At 45.6% G+C, this 18,517-nt stretch overlaps 1 protein-coding gene across 1 annotated transcript; it reads right to left on the reverse strand.

Moving 5' to 3' along the window:
* Positions 1-1,279: 1,279 nt before the first annotated feature.
* On the reverse strand, positions 1,280-18,154 carry LOC149281318 (transcription factor CP2-like protein 1). Its single transcript, XM_089499447.1, has 15 exons — positions 18,093-18,154; positions 12,875-13,026; positions 7,368-7,444; positions 6,929-7,034; positions 6,506-6,612; positions 5,968-6,120; positions 5,645-5,755; positions 5,362-5,447; positions 4,559-4,613; positions 3,645-3,738; positions 3,217-3,307; positions 2,996-3,096; positions 2,223-2,365; positions 1,486-1,537; positions 1,280-1,317 (listed from the first exon to the last, which is right to left on the reverse strand). The coding sequence occupies exons 1-15, from the start codon at positions 18,152-18,154 to the stop codon at positions 1,280-1,282; spliced, it is 1,428 nt and encodes a 475-aa protein (XP_089355573.1).
* Between the last annotated feature and the right edge of the window lie 363 nt (positions 18,155-18,517).

Below are 18,517 nucleotides of genomic sequence, written 5' to 3' on the forward strand. Positions count from 1 at the left end.
ACAATAAGTGGAGGATTATATATTATTTATAATCAGACGGCCCTGAGAACAGCTTCAGTGCCAACCGCTCAATCTACCCCGGCTTAACCCTTCAAGGGCCAAGAGGCGCTAGGAGGCAATGAGAAAACCGAGACGCGCGCGAGTCGCTGGAACGTTTTACGCTTTTACCAGCGACTATTATTATTTATTGTTTTATAAAGCGCCATCAAATTCTGTAGCGCTGTACAATGGACTACCGCTCGTTACCACTATGTCGCTGCTTCCAAAACTATCCATTAATATATAGCTTTTATTTATGCGCGGGAGCCCCTTTAACAGAATCCCCAGCTGGGGAAAGGAGAACGGATCCCATTTCCAAAAAGCAGGAAACGTTTTATTATTTATTGGTATAGCGCCTTCATACTCCGCAGAGATGTACAATGGTTAACCCCGGAAAGACTGGAACCAGCGGAGTTTGGCCGTGGCGGGCGTACAGATTATGCCACAGTTACTGAAGGAACGTATTTTAACTTTTTGAGACATTCTCTACCCCAAAAAAATGTCTTTGGTAAAAAAAAAAAAAAAAAGCACAAAGCCCCCACCTTAAGCAATATCATGCATATTCCACAGAATATCTGCCCCCAAATCTGCCTCCTAATGCCCTCCGCATCCTAAAAATAAACATCAACATACAGAGATCGAAAGGACCTTAAGTGAAGTGCATTGGCACAAAAATAAAATGTAACTTTTTCATTCACGGCCAAAATGTTGACATTCTTATTGGGTTCCCTGAAAGAAGGCAATAGGAGAAAGTCTAGTCTGCTGGGTGGCCGATCATTGCATAGCTACCTCTAAAAATAAAATTCATGGGAGAAACCATAGTACATTAAATGGAACAGAAACGATCCCAACAACACCGGGGCGCATCGCCTATATAAACACACAAATTCTAAAGAAATCTACTCGAAAATGGGCCGTTTTGATTTTAGTGCAGAAAATGTGTAATTATTCAAGATGTGATCATTTCATGCAGTTTCCAATCAGTTACGAAACGCAACAAGTGGAATAAGCAGATACACAAAAAATGGGGTATTTACACAGAGCAGCAGGGGTTAAAATAAAAAAAATGGGGCTCATCGTCGTCCCTCTTCGGATAAGCAGAAGACGGAACGCGATTCTCGGCAGGAACTGCGATATTCAAACGTTTTTTACAATTTGTTCACAGCCCCTTTAATACTAAATTTAGTCGCGGGGAGGCAGGTGGTGGTCCGCCGCTGCACAAAGTCCGGGGGGGGGGTCTTCATTTTAAGATGATGTGGTATCCGCCATTACCTTCAGCTGCAAAACATACAGGGGAAAAAAGTTACATTCAATTCATTTAATTTCTAACTTTGAAGAACTGAGGGGCAAAAACAAATAAATAAATAAATCCATTTTATTAAAATATTAAAACGGGCTAACGAGAGATAAAATGACTGAAATTATTAAAGGGGGGGTGATATTTACCTTTAAGAGTGTTTATTATAAAACAGGATTCATCCTGAAAATTCTGAACCATCTGAAAAGAGAACAGAAGAGCTCAGCGGACAAACGATTATTACAAATAAAAAGTACATTTATAAAGCTGCAATTTGCCAAAACGTCAGATTTTAGTAAATCCACCCCACCCTCAAAAAAAAACAAAAAAACCTCCCGAGAAGAATATAGACAGTTTTGTAATTTTTTTTTTAGAATTCAGGCCGGAATTCTGCATAAATAACAGGAATAATCATCGAAGTTGTTACTATGTTACGGCTTCCAAACCGCGAACGAAACTCATTTTAATGGCTAACTGGGCTTTTAAAGCAGCTCCCAGGTGACCTTCAGTAACGGCTCAAGGTGAAGGAATAAATCCCAGATGGAGTCCGGCCATAAGAATCCCGTAAAGAGGTATTTATCTGAAAAATTCTAATTAGGAAAAAATGCAGAGCGTTTAGGAATTACTTTCCCTGTTAATCATTTTCATTCCTGGGCTTTTATTACAAAGGGGTAAAATAAAAAGGGATTTCCTTGGCATGCACCGCAGACACCGCGCAGGGGGAAGTCATTTCTTGCCGCACCTTTCACTTCCTGTCGAGTGGCAGAAACAGCCTCTAAGAGCAAATCAAATTTACCCCTTTTCCACTAAACATGGAAACGATGGGGGATTAATATATTCCAAAACACAACTCTTCACACAATGGGTTAATGGTGGCGGTACGCACCTCAGTGCTCACCACCACGTGGATCCCAGTCGGTCCTTGTCTATAAACCTGATTGATCTGCTGGGGCGAGATGGAGTACAGGTTCGCGATCTTCTCCATCAGCTCCAGAGCCGTCAGCTCCTCCAGATATATGGCGTGATAAACTGCAACAGAAAGCGGGGTCCCATAAATCCCCCCATACTGTGCCACGCTGTTCTGGGCTTAGAATCCTCCGCATCGGGGGGAATTTAATATTTCAGCATAAAATACTTCATGCTTAAGATCATTTTAATGTCAAAAATTAGAAAATAAATATTTCTTTCCAAATTGACCAATTTTAGCCATTATCTTGTAAATGTGCTGCGTGCGTTCATGGAGGGTAAGGAGGGCGCTGGCACTTGTACCGCATCAGTGTAATATTATAAGCGCACAGGGCACTTTATGTTGCTCTTCCTGCTATTATTGGTTGAGCATGATGGGAGTTGCAGGGCATATAAGGAAGCGTGCCGAAGGTTCTTTCTACTAGCCACCGAACGGTACAGGAAGGGCCAGCACTGAAAACGCTTTCAGCTCCCAACAGAGAGCAGATAACAGAACAGCTGCCGGCTCTCCGCTCCGTACCCCCAGCGAACGCCACTCAGCAAAAACCTGTTTGGCAGGAAAGACGGATCCTAAAAAGGACATGCGCAGAGTCTCTCAGGTGAAACATTAAGACGAACCGGCCTGACACTTCCCGGCAGAAGACGGCACGCGGCCGGAGCGCTCGGAGGGGGCTCTGCGGCAAAAGCACCTACCGCACATGGCGTTATCGCCAACGTCCCGTTTGTGCTGGAGGTGAGATCTGTTCTGATCCGGTTCCTGACACACGTACACGGTGAGCCGGGGTCTGACGTTCCTGCGGGGGCAAAATCAACACAGAGCTTACAAAACCATCGGGGTCGGCACAATGTATACGAAACGGATGGGGGGGGCAACGTCGCGAGCGAAGGACCACCAGACAACGGGCTATACGGACCTTCCCTTCACTGCATTAAAGAGCCGGATGCCGTCCGCGGGGCCGCACACCTGGACAAAATCCTCTCTGGACATCTTTAATAAATCAGCACCTACAAAAAACACAGCAGTCTCAATATCTACCCACCGAGGGGGCAAAACAGGAACAGAAAAGGTCACCCCGGGGGGCAGATCGACCGGATGCTCAGCCCGTTTGTAACAATAAATGACATGTAAATGTACTCAGCACCTCCACAAGCAGAGCAAGGGTTAAATAACTGCTTCACTCATCACAATGGAATTAGGGGCTCCATGCGCACCCAGAGTTACTTTTTTATTGAAACTGACTGGGGGGGCAACAAACAAAAATGGATAATAACCGGTAAAAGGTATTGGGGGTAATTTAAGGAGCAGCGACCTGCCTCGTAAATTGCGATTTTTAGGTTTTACCTGAGAAACTTGAAAAGAGCCGGCAATACTGCGGGAAGCGATTGCGTTGCAGCCACTGCTGGACATCGAGGATAGAAGCCGAGGGAACGAGATACTGCGGGGGGGGGGGAGCAAAAATAAAACCAACGAAAAAAATGTTGATTAAAAAAAATAATAAAATAAAAAAAAGATACATATATAAACTAAATGCGATTTTTTACTTTTTTGAACAAAAAAAAATAAACTATAAAGTTTGCAGGTATTATAAAGAATTGAATTAAATGCCAAAACATCGATAATTTCCCAAATAATCACCTTTCTTTTATCATCTTGATTCCAAACTTCATTCTGAAATCCAGCAGCAACTTTCTGTTTTAAAACACAAAAGTACAAAAAAAAGTGTTAATACCCCCAGGCTGCGCATGTTCTACCCCAGAGGCGAAGAACTTGTCAGGAGGGGCATTTTACAGCCTAAAACAAGCTCATCAATTTGTCTTAAAAAAACCAAAACAAAAATAAAAAGACAGATGTTTTCATTAAGTTCTGTAATAAAGTTGTTCGGCTCAAACCCCCCCCCCCCCCGGCTTCACATTCCTCCGAAACGAGATGAAAAAGGTCTCAGTGCGAAAACTGGTTGCTCCGCATGTCGCATAAAACAAGTCAATTTAAAGGGATGACGTGGAGAGATCTACGGCTCACGTATACACAGACTGGGGTCTACACGCGGCTGTCCAACTCCAGCCCTCGGGGGCCAGAAAGGAAACCTTGTTTAATTAGGGAGTCTGGGATTATAGGCAGAGGGGGGCGGAATTGGACATACTGCGGGTACCAAAGGCCCGCCAAGAAAATAAATAAAAATCAGCAGTGTTTTTAATGTAAATATATATATATATAGATAGATCACATGCCACTTTGACATGCAATTGTAAACTCACATCATTCCTTGGAGGCGGGGGCTCCACCGGCGGCAGCGGCGGCGGCGAACAGTTCCTAAAACCAAAACCGGTAGAGGGACTATTTAAAAATGAAAGCACTCGTTGAGACGTTTACACAGAACCAGGACGTATATCCCTGGGGTATACAATAGGCAGCTGTCCTTGGAAGGCAGTGCTGGACTGCACACGGGGTTAAATCAATCTGCCCCCCCTCCTGTAATTTAAATGCTGACCCAGTTCAGTTCGGTTCAAGAAACGCTAACCCGAGATGTAATTAGAAATCATTAAAGGTCTGTAACCGTGCGTCGGGGCTTTAAATCAGAGCACATCACTAGCGACATAATTACGGACAAACTATTACCCGCAAGGCAAAGCGTCGCATTAGAAAATTCCATTGGATGATATATTTGCTTAAAATACATCACTTTGCAGGAGAAAGTTTAGTTTTTGTTCTACACAAAAGGATGACGGATTCCCTGCCTCATCTCATTTAGAAGGACTCCATTATAAATGGAACAGCCTCCCAGCAGAAGTGGTAGAGGGTAATACAGTGAGGGTATTAAACATGCATGGGATAGACATACGGCTCCTGAATCTAAGACGAGACCAACGACTGATTAAGGTTTGCGTCGTTACAGCGGGAGAGACGGGCGACTAGACGGTTTGTCAAATTCTTAGAAAGTGATAAAAAGTTTTGATTTTTTTTGAATGTTGGAAGGTTTCAGGACACCAAAGAATTAACAGTTTTGTGGGCAGGTTCACCCCCGGGGTCGGGCATTTTGCCCGGTGGCACCAAAACATACCCATCTATGATGCTGAAACTGGTTGGGGAGCCGCTGTAACTCGAGGAGTTATTCGGTGGATACGGCAAGTCTGGCCAAGGAGAGCACTGCACAAAAAGAAGCAGAAAGGGGATTCTGATCATCGGGGCAAAGACAGAGGAGTTCTGGGTAATTACATGAAAGACACAGGCTGAAACAGACCGGCCCCCCCGGACGGCACTGCATGTTAACAACTTATACAGCCATCCCGTAACGCAAACCGATCGACCCGGCTCTCGCTCGCCGCAACGGCTTCCGATCTCACCTCGGTCAGGATGGTGGTGTCGTACGACGGCTGGTATTTCTCCTTTTCCAGGGCAGTTCTCTTCTCCATCTTCTCTCGGTCCGTCTTCTGTTTTCTGTCGGCTCCCTTGGGCTGAGAGCAAATTAATAAAAAAATGCAGTCAACGGCTGCCCGATCAGAACGATTCTGCCCATCACTGGGGCAAAAAGCAGCCATGAGACAGGCGCTTCCCACGGGGCAACGGCCTCCTCGAAAAAGAGTTGGCCGCCAACATATGTATCAACCGGGCCGCTAACACAGTTCTAGAGGATGGACAGGAGAGACCAGAACGGCTCTAGATGTACCTTAAATACTTTGATCTGGCAGCTGGCGGAGTGAAGATGTTCCGTGTACTCTCCACTTTCGTTCTGCTTGAAGGTGTCGATCTGAACCCGGAAGGGGACTCCCTTCTCACCTCCATGTTTTCTGGGAGTGAACTCGGTGCTGATGCAATGAACCTTGTAAGATATACACAGCGTTACGCACCCCGCAGGGCTACAACATCCACAAACCCAGCACTAAATACACAAATAATGCGGAGGATCCAACAGACACGAGACGCAGCCATCCGAGAAGCTCCGGAGAATACTTGGTAAGAAAAGAAACGGTTATGGAATCCTGACTGGGCCGGTTCCCGGAGACCTCGTGGACCAGAAATATCAAACCCCAGTCCGTGAGCTCCACGAACTCCCCGATTTAAGGGACACCGTTTAGCTCCGTCAGACACATAGAACCTTCAGAAGGGTTTGGCTACCCCCGGTATCACCGACACATCACCTTAACGATATACCGTATCAGGTCGGCAGAAAGATTTATGTAAAGGAGTTAAAGTGCTGCTGGTACCTGGATAAAGGCCGACGTTCGCTTCAGCGGGTCCCACAGGAATTCCACCGTGTTCAGCTGAGTGGGGCTGGATTTGTGATCCAATATGCCAACGGACAGCGGGATATCTGTAGGGCGAAAACCCCTAAAGTGTTAAAAGAAGTACAATAAAGAGAGAAAATGCTAGCAGCGCCCCCCCGGAGTGAGCCTATGATGTCACATGACGCCCCCCAGATGCCGTTACATGCCCAAGCCGGACGTAACCCTGAGTTGGATTTAGCCCATCGTCAAAACAGGAGGAATCGGAGAGCCGAGTGGGAAGCGGAGAAGAACACATATAACACGTATGTTCAGTAAGCAGAGATTCATAACTCTCACAATCCTCAGCCAGAGGTCCTAAACACTAGCGTGCGATACTAGTTTCACGTTGTGTGTTTGACTGACCGAGATCAAGGATGCGGTCGCCGGGTCGGCTCCAGCGCCAGCCTTCCAGCTGCTGATGTTCCGTGTACTGCAGGCGCCGGTCATGGAAAACGACACGGATTATGCTCTGAATCAAGACGGGAAATGAACATTAAGAAAAAGGAATAGGAAAACTGCATCTAATAGAAAATCTTACCCTTGCTCTGGATCACCCCTTTATATTACATTATCAGCCCAAAAGCATGATAGGTGGGTAAATACAATGTATCATTACGGGTGTCGTCGCCCCCCCCCCCCCGAAGATACGAGCCGCGAGCCAGAGACGTTAAAGGGGAAAATTCTTCAAGTATCTACAAAGCAACGCGACGTATATTGCGCTGGCCGTGTTATCATCATCATGCGCACGCACACACAAAACACCCCCCCACCGCGTTCGCACCGCTCTGCCGCGCTCAAATACCTTCACATATTTCGTATTGAGCTCTTGAAACTCTCCCAACTTTCTGTTGTCAAGGAGGCGGATTTCGTAAGATTGTCCTGAAACAAAACGAGCCACACAATGGGGTTCAGAGAATGACGTGGATTCCGGTTACCGATCTGCCGAGGGAAGAATGAAAAGATCTCGGCCCGACGGGAACGCGGAGTGAAGTTGGGGCAGAGCGGCTAAGCAAGCACCTCATAAAGTCCTGGGGTGCAGGTGGTCTATCCCCTCCCAGTGCCCACCCAAAGTTATGTAAGAGGAGCGCTTTTGGGGAGGGGGTAGTGTATTTACACCTAGGGGCCCCCGAGATGCCGGACTGCAGCAGAATTTTAATCTTTATAATAGGTCGATACATTTTTCTGCAGTGAGATACGGCTACAGCCCAAGCGCCCACTATAGCTACAAGCCCCCCCCCCCCAATTCTGCTGCGGCGTCATATTTGGGAGCAGCCGGGGGGCGAGGAGGGCTCCATAGTGATGGGAGTTGTTGGCCCAGAACGGCTCAAAAGAACCAAAATCGCCGTGCGAATCCAAAGGAAGGCTTTTAATTAATTGTTTCGGTTTACAAAAACCAAACAATAATAATAATAATAATTTAATAGAAGTGGGAGATTTTCTGAAATATAAAAACAAATGAACTTCCAGGTTTCAAAAAAATATATAAATAATAAATAAAAATACAACTTTGGTTTTTATTGGGGAGAGTTTTACGTTGGAGGAGTTTTTGGGGGGGCGGCTGTGTTTGGGGTGATTGACGGTGAGAATTTGTATTACTCAGAAAAGACCGGATTAAACCTCTCTGGGGTAATTACGGGCAATTAAAGCTCTTTATCAAAGCAAAAATTTGGCAAAGAAACAAGCGGTGAAACCATCCAAACCACAAGCCTCTGCGAACGGGAATAATGGGAAGAGATCCAGAATATCAATCATTCTCAACGCACGCCATCCAAGGAATACTCAACACGCTCAGCCGGCCGGCCGGGAATCCCTGCCGAGGAGACGTGAACCCGCGGCCGCTTCGTCTGGAGGTCACCCCAATTTTGTTTCCAGTAGCAAACACAGCTGGGGGCCGAAAATGTTCCAGCTACGAGGCTATTCCTCCCAAAACTACTGCCTATAAAATGCGGCACTCGGTAATTAATCGCGCAACGTGCAATTAAAGAGCAACGGCAGGTTTCCACATCAGCAGCTCGGTGCCAAACGCCGCGGGCGAACGCTCCTACCCCCAGCCGGCCATGAGCGTTAAACGCCAGCATCGCACCCCTGGCGGAGGTGAAAGGGGGGTGTTGGGTGTATTTGGCAAACCTTATTGCCAATGTTTGGGTTTGGAAGACGCGTCAAACCAGCAGAATGACGATTCGACCGTTTTTTGCTGAGTGCAGGAATCCGGCCGTCCTCGCCTTACAGGCAAAAGCCGGTTTTTGGGATTCATTTGGTTTGGCTGATGCAACCAGGACAGCTCAGATCCTCCGTTCCAACAGAATATTGCGCAATTATCTCATTTTTATTCATTTATCCGGAAGTGAAGACTCAGATTTTCCAGTTTTTCATGTAGCCGCGCAGGAGCAAAATCTCCAAACCCCCGGGGGCGAGATTCCCCTACCTGATCTTACCGATATCGCAAAGGGAGTTCTACGTTTCTTCCAAAAAATGGTAAATAAACCAGAATTAATAGCTTTTCAATTACAACTTATTTTTTATTTAATTTTTCTGCATACTTAATGCAGAATCGGCGGTTTAAATGTCGTTATCGGGCAATTTCACTATAATAATTAATTTACTTAAATTCGGTGATTCAGCTCCGTTTCACAATCAAAATTCATTTCTAACGGGCGGAAAAAAAGATTGAATCTGAAAATATTTTGTTTTCTCCGATTTAAAAATCCACACGTATTCCTGTGTATTAATCTAAAACGCAGAACCGTTATAAAAGTGTCTGATTCGGTTTCTATCTATAAATTATTATAAAACAACAGAAGTAATTGATGTTCTGGTCCGCGGCTGTCCAACGGAGTCCCTCATGATCGGTTTAGACTTTTCCTCAGCTAATTTGTGTGGTTGGCAGAGGGTGATGAGAGTTGCAGTTTGACTACAACTGGGAGTACGGGTTCATACTGATCTAATATTTGCATCTTAGGAGTCAGTAATATAAAGAGCCGCAGTTGGACAGCCATACAAAATATATATATATATATATATACGGTATATACGTAAACCGCGGTTTTGTGGACGCTCTGCATCGTAATAATCTAGGATTCCGAGACATTTTATAGAATTCTTTCATGCGCCAAAATACGGAAAAAAAATTAAAAAAAGGAAGTGGAAGAAAAAGTGAAATAGATACCTGTCACCTCCAATTGCAGCGCATCAGGAAACTCCTCTACCCACCCCCCTACAAAAGAGAGCGGGGTGTGGGTTTCTGAGCGGGGGGATTAGCATCACCCAAGGTGGACCAAGAACAAGCATTTTCTCCACAGGGAAACAGGTGAAAAAAACAGTTGGGAACTGGGAAAACAAAACACTCCCTCAGATTGAAAATAGTAACTACACGAAAAAAATTCATACTAATCGGCGAGAACGGAGGGAGGCGCGGACCTGCAGAGAGAGAGGCGGTTACACATCAGATGTTCCCTAATCTCACTGCGACTCTGGAGGAAGGAACTGACTCAAGGGTGAGAAGCTCCGCCCACGAGGAGCTTCTATCCAGATTTCCCCTAATTATCCAGGGCGTAAATCCCCCACACCCTTAATCCAGTCTATAATGCATCAAGATGAAACACGAAAGCTAGAAAGGCCAGATTTGATCTATAACTGGGGTCACCGCCCCCCATGATATATTCTGCTTTGTAGGACCAGAGACACCTCTTATCATAAAGAGCCACCAAATTCTAAAAAGCAGACATTTAGGCAAAAATTAACAAAAATGTTTGCTTCACATCACTTGCTAGTGTTTCACCCATTCTTTACCACACACAAAATATAGGAACGTGTATAACATGAGATCATTTGCAGGCTTATCCAAGACTGGAAATTGTGAACAATTTAAAGTCTGTTGCCAATTTTCATCCTGACGCATTAATTCTTCCTCCGGGGAGCAGTTTACGGATTTACAGAATTTTATTGGTTGGTACCAAAAATCAGACGCTGATATGTCTGCGGTGCAGCTCTGTGTGGGGAAGAGCGTTCCTCCTGGGCGGAGTCAGCCGCGAGAAAACTCTTCCCTATACAGACCCAACACAGCGTGATCGCTGCACTCAGACCACGTAAACACAATTATTTTACACCATTTACTGATCCCGACGCCAGGTCAATATCTGGAGCAATGGGGACCAGAAGTACAGGCGTTCCATCAGCCAATCAATGTCAGTACTTGTAGAAGTAGAATCGAGAAGTATAAAAATGAGGCTCTGAAATGAACAAGGGGATCAGGGGCATCGGGGGTCTCTTTCTTTCCTCAGAAGGGGCTGTTGGAGAATTTTATTCTGATTAATGGATAAATGGACATCAGAAAGTTACAGGTTCCACCTCCAGAGAAAAAAAAAAAAAAAAGGACTAAGCTTCTGCGGCGCTACTAAATATGTTGGAGCTTTAGAAATCACAAATTGGCCCTTGTCTTACGCGAAAGGTTCCTTTTCTGGGAGCTTTCAAACCAGATTTCGTACAGTGACTGATTTTAAATTATTTCTGCAGCAAAGTTGAATTAGAAGAGAAAGCTGGGATCCAGAGAGGTTAAAACAGAGCAAGAAGCAGTGTTAGCGCCCAACATGCGCTGCGGCAATTAGACATGGCCGGGCCAACATTAACGAAGCCGCGGCCGCAAGAGGGACAGAGCAACAGAAAAAAAAAAAAATTCCCAGAAACACAATTCCTAAAAAAAAACAAAAAACTTCTGAGTCCTCAGGAACCTGCATGCTCAACCCCCACTGGCACTGAAAGTGTTAAAAGACGTGACTTTTAGCAGAACCCAGAGAAACAGGTTTGGGAAGAATTGTTGCTTTAAATGGACCGTGATGTAAAAGTATCACTAAATACCATCGGTGTTTACAAACTGTTCTCCTTCCATTATTTGCTGAACAAGCGTATTTGGCACCAGCGATGGCTCAAGAGGACCAGCAAAAAAAACACAAAAAAACCTAAAACCTGTTGGCGAAGAAGACTCCAGACCCACGGACCCCAAATCGGGCATCATCGCCTCGGTAGAGGAGGTTTGACACCGGGAGGATAAAGGGTGGCAAACATCTAGCCTTCCAGCTCAGGTGGAGAATACAAACCCTATTATGCACAGCCAAAGGGGCATTTTTTGGTGGGGGGGGCAGTGTTAGATTACTGCATCTGATTAATCCTGCTTTCAGCTACATGAGCAGAAATGTTCCCCTCGGCCGCCCCCCGCTAACCTTCAGATAGTATTCATATTCAACATTTTTGCAAAGTATTGGATTTTTTTAAGCTTTATTTGAGTTGTGGAGGGCAACTAGAGCCCCTGTTCACCGACGCCCCATTAGCACTCAAAGGGGTAAAAGAGTTATTTTAAAGAAAAGAAAAATAAAAAAACTTTATTTCACTCGGAATCCAGAAATAAGATTTAAACAGATCTGTACTTTTTTTTTATACCGGTATATATATTTTTTGACTGTAAGCTCCATTATATTTAGGGAACTGAAAATAGATTGCCAGTTCTTTGGAACAAGCTGTGCACAGGATGGACTATCAGTCATCTATTCCCACCAGCAAAAGGTCAAGAATGTGCTTTGGGAAGACTGGGGGGGGGGGTAACAGGAATTTTTTCACGCAGCCAAAAAAAAACAAAAAAACAAGGTTGAACCAGGTTCTTGCATCAGAAACGTTCATACAAATTTCACTGAAATGCACAAATCTAAAAAAATTTGCAGGCCTTAGAATAATTCGCGATAAAAGCCTTAGCGCTGCGTAATAGGTCAACACAGAGTAACAAAGCTGCCCTTTGAGAAAAAGAAATAAGAAAATAATTCAAATAAATAACACATTCCGCAGGGACTGCCTCTCAGATTACAAGACACTTTTGCAGTATGAGATAGGGACATATTAAACAGATTATATATATTTTTTGCGCATTGGAAATAACTGGCAGGGTGATAAATCACGTGCTGAACACATCTGCCGCGCAGACGCTTCCCATCTGCAACAAGGGAATTCTATTTCCCTGACGCTTCGCAAGAAGACGAATTCCCCAACTGCAAAGGGAAGCGCGTTCCACAAAAACGTGCGCTCGTCACGTTACAAAGTTACAAAATTCACGTCTCAGGAACCCGGATTCTGCCACTAAAGAGACGGCACAGGCGCAGATAACGCGAGAGATAACAAAACCCAGGATAACATGAATGAGCCGTTGTACAGCGCTGCGGAATATGAAGGCACTATATACAAAACAATAAATAATATTAATAATAACAGGCGTTACAGGTGATCACGCGTGTCCCGTGCGTTTGGAAAGCAGGAGCTCACGCTTACCTTGGTTGAGATATGTCAGGGTCTCCTCGTGCAGTTTGACAGCCGGGGACGTAGCTGCGCACAACACGTACTGGAACGGGGGCAGCTTGGCATCGGCCTCGGGGTTAATCTGACTCTCCTCCTGTTTGAATAACGGCAACGCGAGGACGTCTCTGAAACAAAAAGGCGACGACACTTTAATTACATGAAGTCAATAAAAAAAAAAAAAGTAATGTTTAACCATCTGAATGCAATAACGCTTTTAATAAATATCTTTGCAATAAAGTAATTGTGTTTCCAGGAAGTGGAGCGGAATATTCATTTTAAATTAAGGTTACACGAGAGAGGCTTACGAAATGTTTACTCTACAAGAATACAATGTATCGAGAAGTATACCGACACATAAAGAGTTATTTCGCCAACAACAAAAATAAAACAAAAACACAAAACAATAACTTTGAAAATGTATGAAGCGCTGCGTGTGAAGTGACCCGGGACGCTCCGTCACCAGCGGGGTCTCTGGTTTACGATTAACCAAAGATTCAAGGATAATAATACTTTATCAGCTGCCGGGGGTCTTATCAGCGGTGCCTCTGCTGGCCAGCTGTGGGGTAGAACTCAAGTATTTAGAGAGGGAAAGAATTTTTATTTTTTTTTTAAAAACCTCGGGGAAAGGGCAAGTCAAGGTCAAATCAATCATATTGCTGGAAGTAAGAGTAAGGGGGCAGAAGAGGGAATGGAGTGGGGTGGGGGGGGCAGAAGAGGGAATGGAGTGGGGTGGGGGGGGCAGAAACTGCTCACAAGCCACCTGGCAGTGCGTGGGTTAAAATACTTTGCATACCCCACACTAACAGCCCCAACTCTCAGGGGGGTAATTCAAGCCTCTAAAATAATATTCCATCCATTGCAGCTCCCAGCGAGTCGCGGACAGTTTGTATTATACAGATTGATGGCGTCCACCCCGGAGTAAATTCAACACATTTAACAAAACGCGACATCTCCGGACGGATCCGGTTTGAACAAGAATCACTGGGTGGAATTAAGATTACCCAACGTGCCTGGAAAACGCATTCCGTGACCCAAAATCAGGGAACGGCCCGGCCAACAACCGATACGGAATCCGGAAAACCAGCCAAATATCTATTCTTTTTTAATAATAGTGATATTTTCTTTTTGTTCCCTAAAATATATTGGATTGTTATTATTTAATTGTTTTATATAGCGCCATCATATTCCGCAGCGCTGATCATCATACAGAAAAAAAAAATAGGATACCTTTGTTGGCTAACGGAATGATATGCGATTGCAAGCTCTTGAGACCACTTAGGGCTCTTCTTCAGGAATATAGTCTGGATACCTTTCAACAGAATGCAATTCAGTTCCCCCATAAAAGTATCATCTTTATCAAATTTCCTTACTTTTGTCTACGGCTAAGGCTCTACACGCTGGCCGGCTTTGATATTATTTATTGATTTATATAGCGCCATCATATTCCGCAGCGCTGTACACCTGAAGCTTGCTGGGTTTGTTCTGTGAATAATACATGGACAGGTAACCTGAAGGTGACCCCCAGACACCGAGGGCTGGGAAGAGAAGAATTCGAGCGATTTCTGCTCTTTCAAACCTCAAAACGATCCTCGTCGTCCAGACACTGAAGAGCGAAAGCCGAGCGCTCGCTAACGAGTCGGGTTCCACTAACTTCACGGACGCTCGGGCCGTACCACGGGTCCCAACGCGGCGTCAGAAGGCGAGGGACGGACCCCGAATATAATCAGTAAAACACTTAATGGGAAAAAAGTATCCAATAATAACGAGGAAACTCTCTCCCCGGGGGGCGCAGCAACCCAAAGAACGAGACATTCAGCTGAATGAAATAAAAAGTTATTAAATGCGACGCCGGCAGCAGAAAGCAGCAAATCGGCGCAATAAACGCATTTTATACGATACGGTTACCCCGCAGACACCCGCCCTCCGGATGGTTATAAACTGGAGCCGGAATCAAGACGGACGTCTTAATAAATAAATAAAGGTTACACCGGATCCACGCCAAAGAACAACCAGACAATTGGATTGTTTTAAGGAGATTCGCCCATTTTTATCACATTTTAGTGTCCCGGACAAGGTTAAATCACTGCAAACAAAAACCGGTTCCCTCTGGGCTGCAGGGGCAGGAGATGTGAAGCCAGGGGTTTAATCCCGGGACGCCGGGGGTCATGGGAGGTCACGCAGCGATTTGGATCAGTTCAGGACAGAGACATCGGCTGCGCGCAAAACTCTGGCAGCAACTCAGCCGCTGGAAGAGGGAGAAAAAACGAAAATAGATCTGGCAGGAGAAGCAGCGAGCGGATAGCGGCCGGTGTAACCGCAGCCAACCCCCCCCCCCGTATAACTACAGCCCAACGCCCCCCCGTATAATCGCAGCCCAACGCCCCCCCCCCGTATAACTACAGCCCAACGCCCCCCCCGTATAACTACAGCCCAACGGCCCCCCGTATAATCGCAGCCCAACGCCCCCCCCGTATAACTACAGCCCAACGCCCCCCCCCGTATAACTACAGCCCAACGGCCCCCCGTATAATCGCAGCCCAACGCCCCCCCCGTATAACTACAGCCCAACGGCCCCCCGTATAATCGCAGCCCAACGCCCCCCCCGTATAACTACAGCCCAACGCCCCCCCCCCGTATAACTACAGCCCAACGCCCCCCGTATAATCGCAGCCCAACGCCCCCCCCCCGTATAACCACAGCCCAAAGCCTCCCCCCCAGGTAAAACCACCTACATTAGGAAGGACCAGAGTGCCCAATTCTCTGCTAAATTGCAGACCTCTAAGTGCCAACACTTGGTGACGACCTCCAGTGTACCCGTCCGAAAAACATACAAAACACAACTACACTCACACTCACCTACATGCACACACACTCACTTACACACATATACTCACATTCACACGTATAATGTATAATGTATAGAAATATACGGAGATCAGGCGGAGGGTGCAGGGCGTTTGTCTCTCCATTTTCTAACCATCGCTCTGCGCTGAGACCCTGCGCCCCCCCCCCCATTTTTTATGATTTGGAAGATTAATGGGTCAGTTGGCAGCCTTCCCGCGAGCCACACCGGAGGCCTTTGGAGTGCCTGTTACGGGACATGTGCCATAGGCGAGCCATCACTGGCATTGGTCAATCAGCAAGCCGGCCCCGTCCAAGCTATCATTAAATCAGAGAGCCAACCCCTGTATAATGTATAGATAAATCAGTGACTGGCCCCTGTATAATGTATAGATAAATCAGTGAGCCGGTCCCTGTATAATGTATAGATAAATCAGTGAGCCCCCCCCCCCCCTGTATAATGTATAGATAAATCAGTGACCGGCCCCTGTATAATGTATAGATAAATCAGCGAGTCGCCCCCTGTATAATGTATAGATAAATCAGTGACCGGCCCCTGTATAATGTATAGATAAATCAGTGAGATGCCCTGTATAATGTATAGATAAATCAGTGACCGGCCCCTGTATAATGTATAGATAAATCAGTGACCGGCCCCTGTATAATGTATAGATAAATCAGTGACCGGCCCCTGTATAATGTATAGATAAATCAGTGACCCGGCCCCCTGTATAATGTATAGATAATTCAGCGAGTCGCCCCCTGTATAATGTATAGATAAGTCAGCTAAAACATCCTCCTGGGTCACCGCAATTCCGCCAGCGAGACAATCGATTCCCTTATTATTATCATCGTTTATTTTTATGGCGCCAACAGTATCTGTAGAGCATCACACAGGCCAAACATTCAGCGGGTCGGACAGAACCAGAACCGAGCGACCAAGACGAGCCGATCCATCAGACAGGAACCGCCACGGGTTTAGTTTGTGTCAGAACCACATCTGTCCTCAGCTGCCTCCTGCTCCCCAGACAACTCCCATCACTCTACACCGAGATGCTGCAACAACATCCCCAACCCCCCTCTCAGCACCACAGCCATGGGACGACTACAACTCCCAGTACACTCAGCCGGCTATATTCTGATGCCAAATGGACACAAAGTTCAGCAGCTGTATTGGAAAATCAAAGGAATCGCTGCATCTGACAAATTATTATTTTAACCCCTCCTCGCCGTACACATAATACCCCCCCCATAATATACACGTAATACCCCCCTCATAATACCCCCCCATAATATACACGTAATACCCCCCCTCATAATACCCCCCCATAATATACACGTAATACCCCCCCTCATAATACCCCCCCATAATATACACGTAATACCCCCCATAATATACACGTAATACCCCCTTCATAATAATATACACATAATACCCCCCCTCATAATATACACGTAATACCCCCCCTCATAATAATATACAGATAATACCCCCCTCAAAATATACACGTAATACCCCCCCTCATAATATACACGTAATACCCCCCCTCATAATAATATACAGATAATACCCCCCTCAAAATATACACGTAATACCCCCCCTCATAATAATATACACATAATACCCCCCTCATAATAATATACACATAATACCCCCCCTCATAATATACACGTAATACCCCCCCTCATAATAATATACACATAATACCCCCCTCATAATATACACATAATACCCCCCTCATAATAATATACACATAATACCCCCCCTCATAATATACACGTAATACCCCCCCTCATAATATACACATAATACCCCCCCTCATAATATACACGTAATACCCCCCCTCATAATAATATACACATAATACCCCCCCATAATAATATAAACATAATACCCCCCCATAATATACACGTAATACCCCCCTCATAATATACACATAATACCCCCCTCATAATAATATAAACATAATACCCCCCTCATAATATACACATAATACCCCCCATAATATACACGTAATACCCCCCCTCATAATATACACATAATACCCCCCTCATAATAATATACACATAATACCCCCCTCATAATATAAACATAATACCCCCCCATAATATACACGTAATACCCCCCTCATAATAATATACACATAATACCCCCCCATAATATACACGTAATATCCCCCCTCATAATATACACACTGGTTTTGCATTAAATAGATACTTTATACTATATAAAAAAAACAAAAAACTTTTAAAATTATTTGTATTTGGTTTCCATCAATCTACCAAATAATTACCCCCTCACTGCACGCCCGGGTTCTACCCCCACCACCCCACCTGCCCAATGTCTTACCGCAGGAATCCGCCGCCCTGGTGCTGGTGGTAGTGTTCGGGCTGGCTGTGCCAGAAGAGCATTTTCAGCAAGAGCCGCCGGGTCAGCAAATCCAGACCTAGGGGCACCCTGCTCACCCCGGGCAGACCCCCAGCCAATAATACCTCCCACCCCGGGCAGATCCTCTGCTCCCACTACCCTTTCCTATGTGCTGCCGGAGCTGCTAATATTCCTCCCCTGCCGCCGGTGCAGAGCCCGGTCTATCTGCCCCTGCACATACCCACCGGGTAACTTTATCTGCCCATCTCCCGCTGGGTTCTCCGCTTTATCTGCCCATGTCTGAAGAGCTGGTGCCGCCTGGAAGTGCCCCGGAATCTGCCTCTAATCCCCCTCTAACTCCCCCTGATGGGTTCTCTCTTCTGTTCTCGGATTGCCCCTTTGCATGC

The sequence above is a fragment of the Sceloporus occidentalis genome, unplaced genomic scaffold (genome assembly GCF_023333645.1).
Source record: "Sceloporus occidentalis isolate IW3139 unplaced genomic scaffold, rSceOcc1.0.p SCAF_136, whole genome shotgun sequence".
NCBI lineage: Eukaryota > Metazoa > Chordata > Lepidosauria > Squamata > Phrynosomatidae > Sceloporus > Sceloporus occidentalis.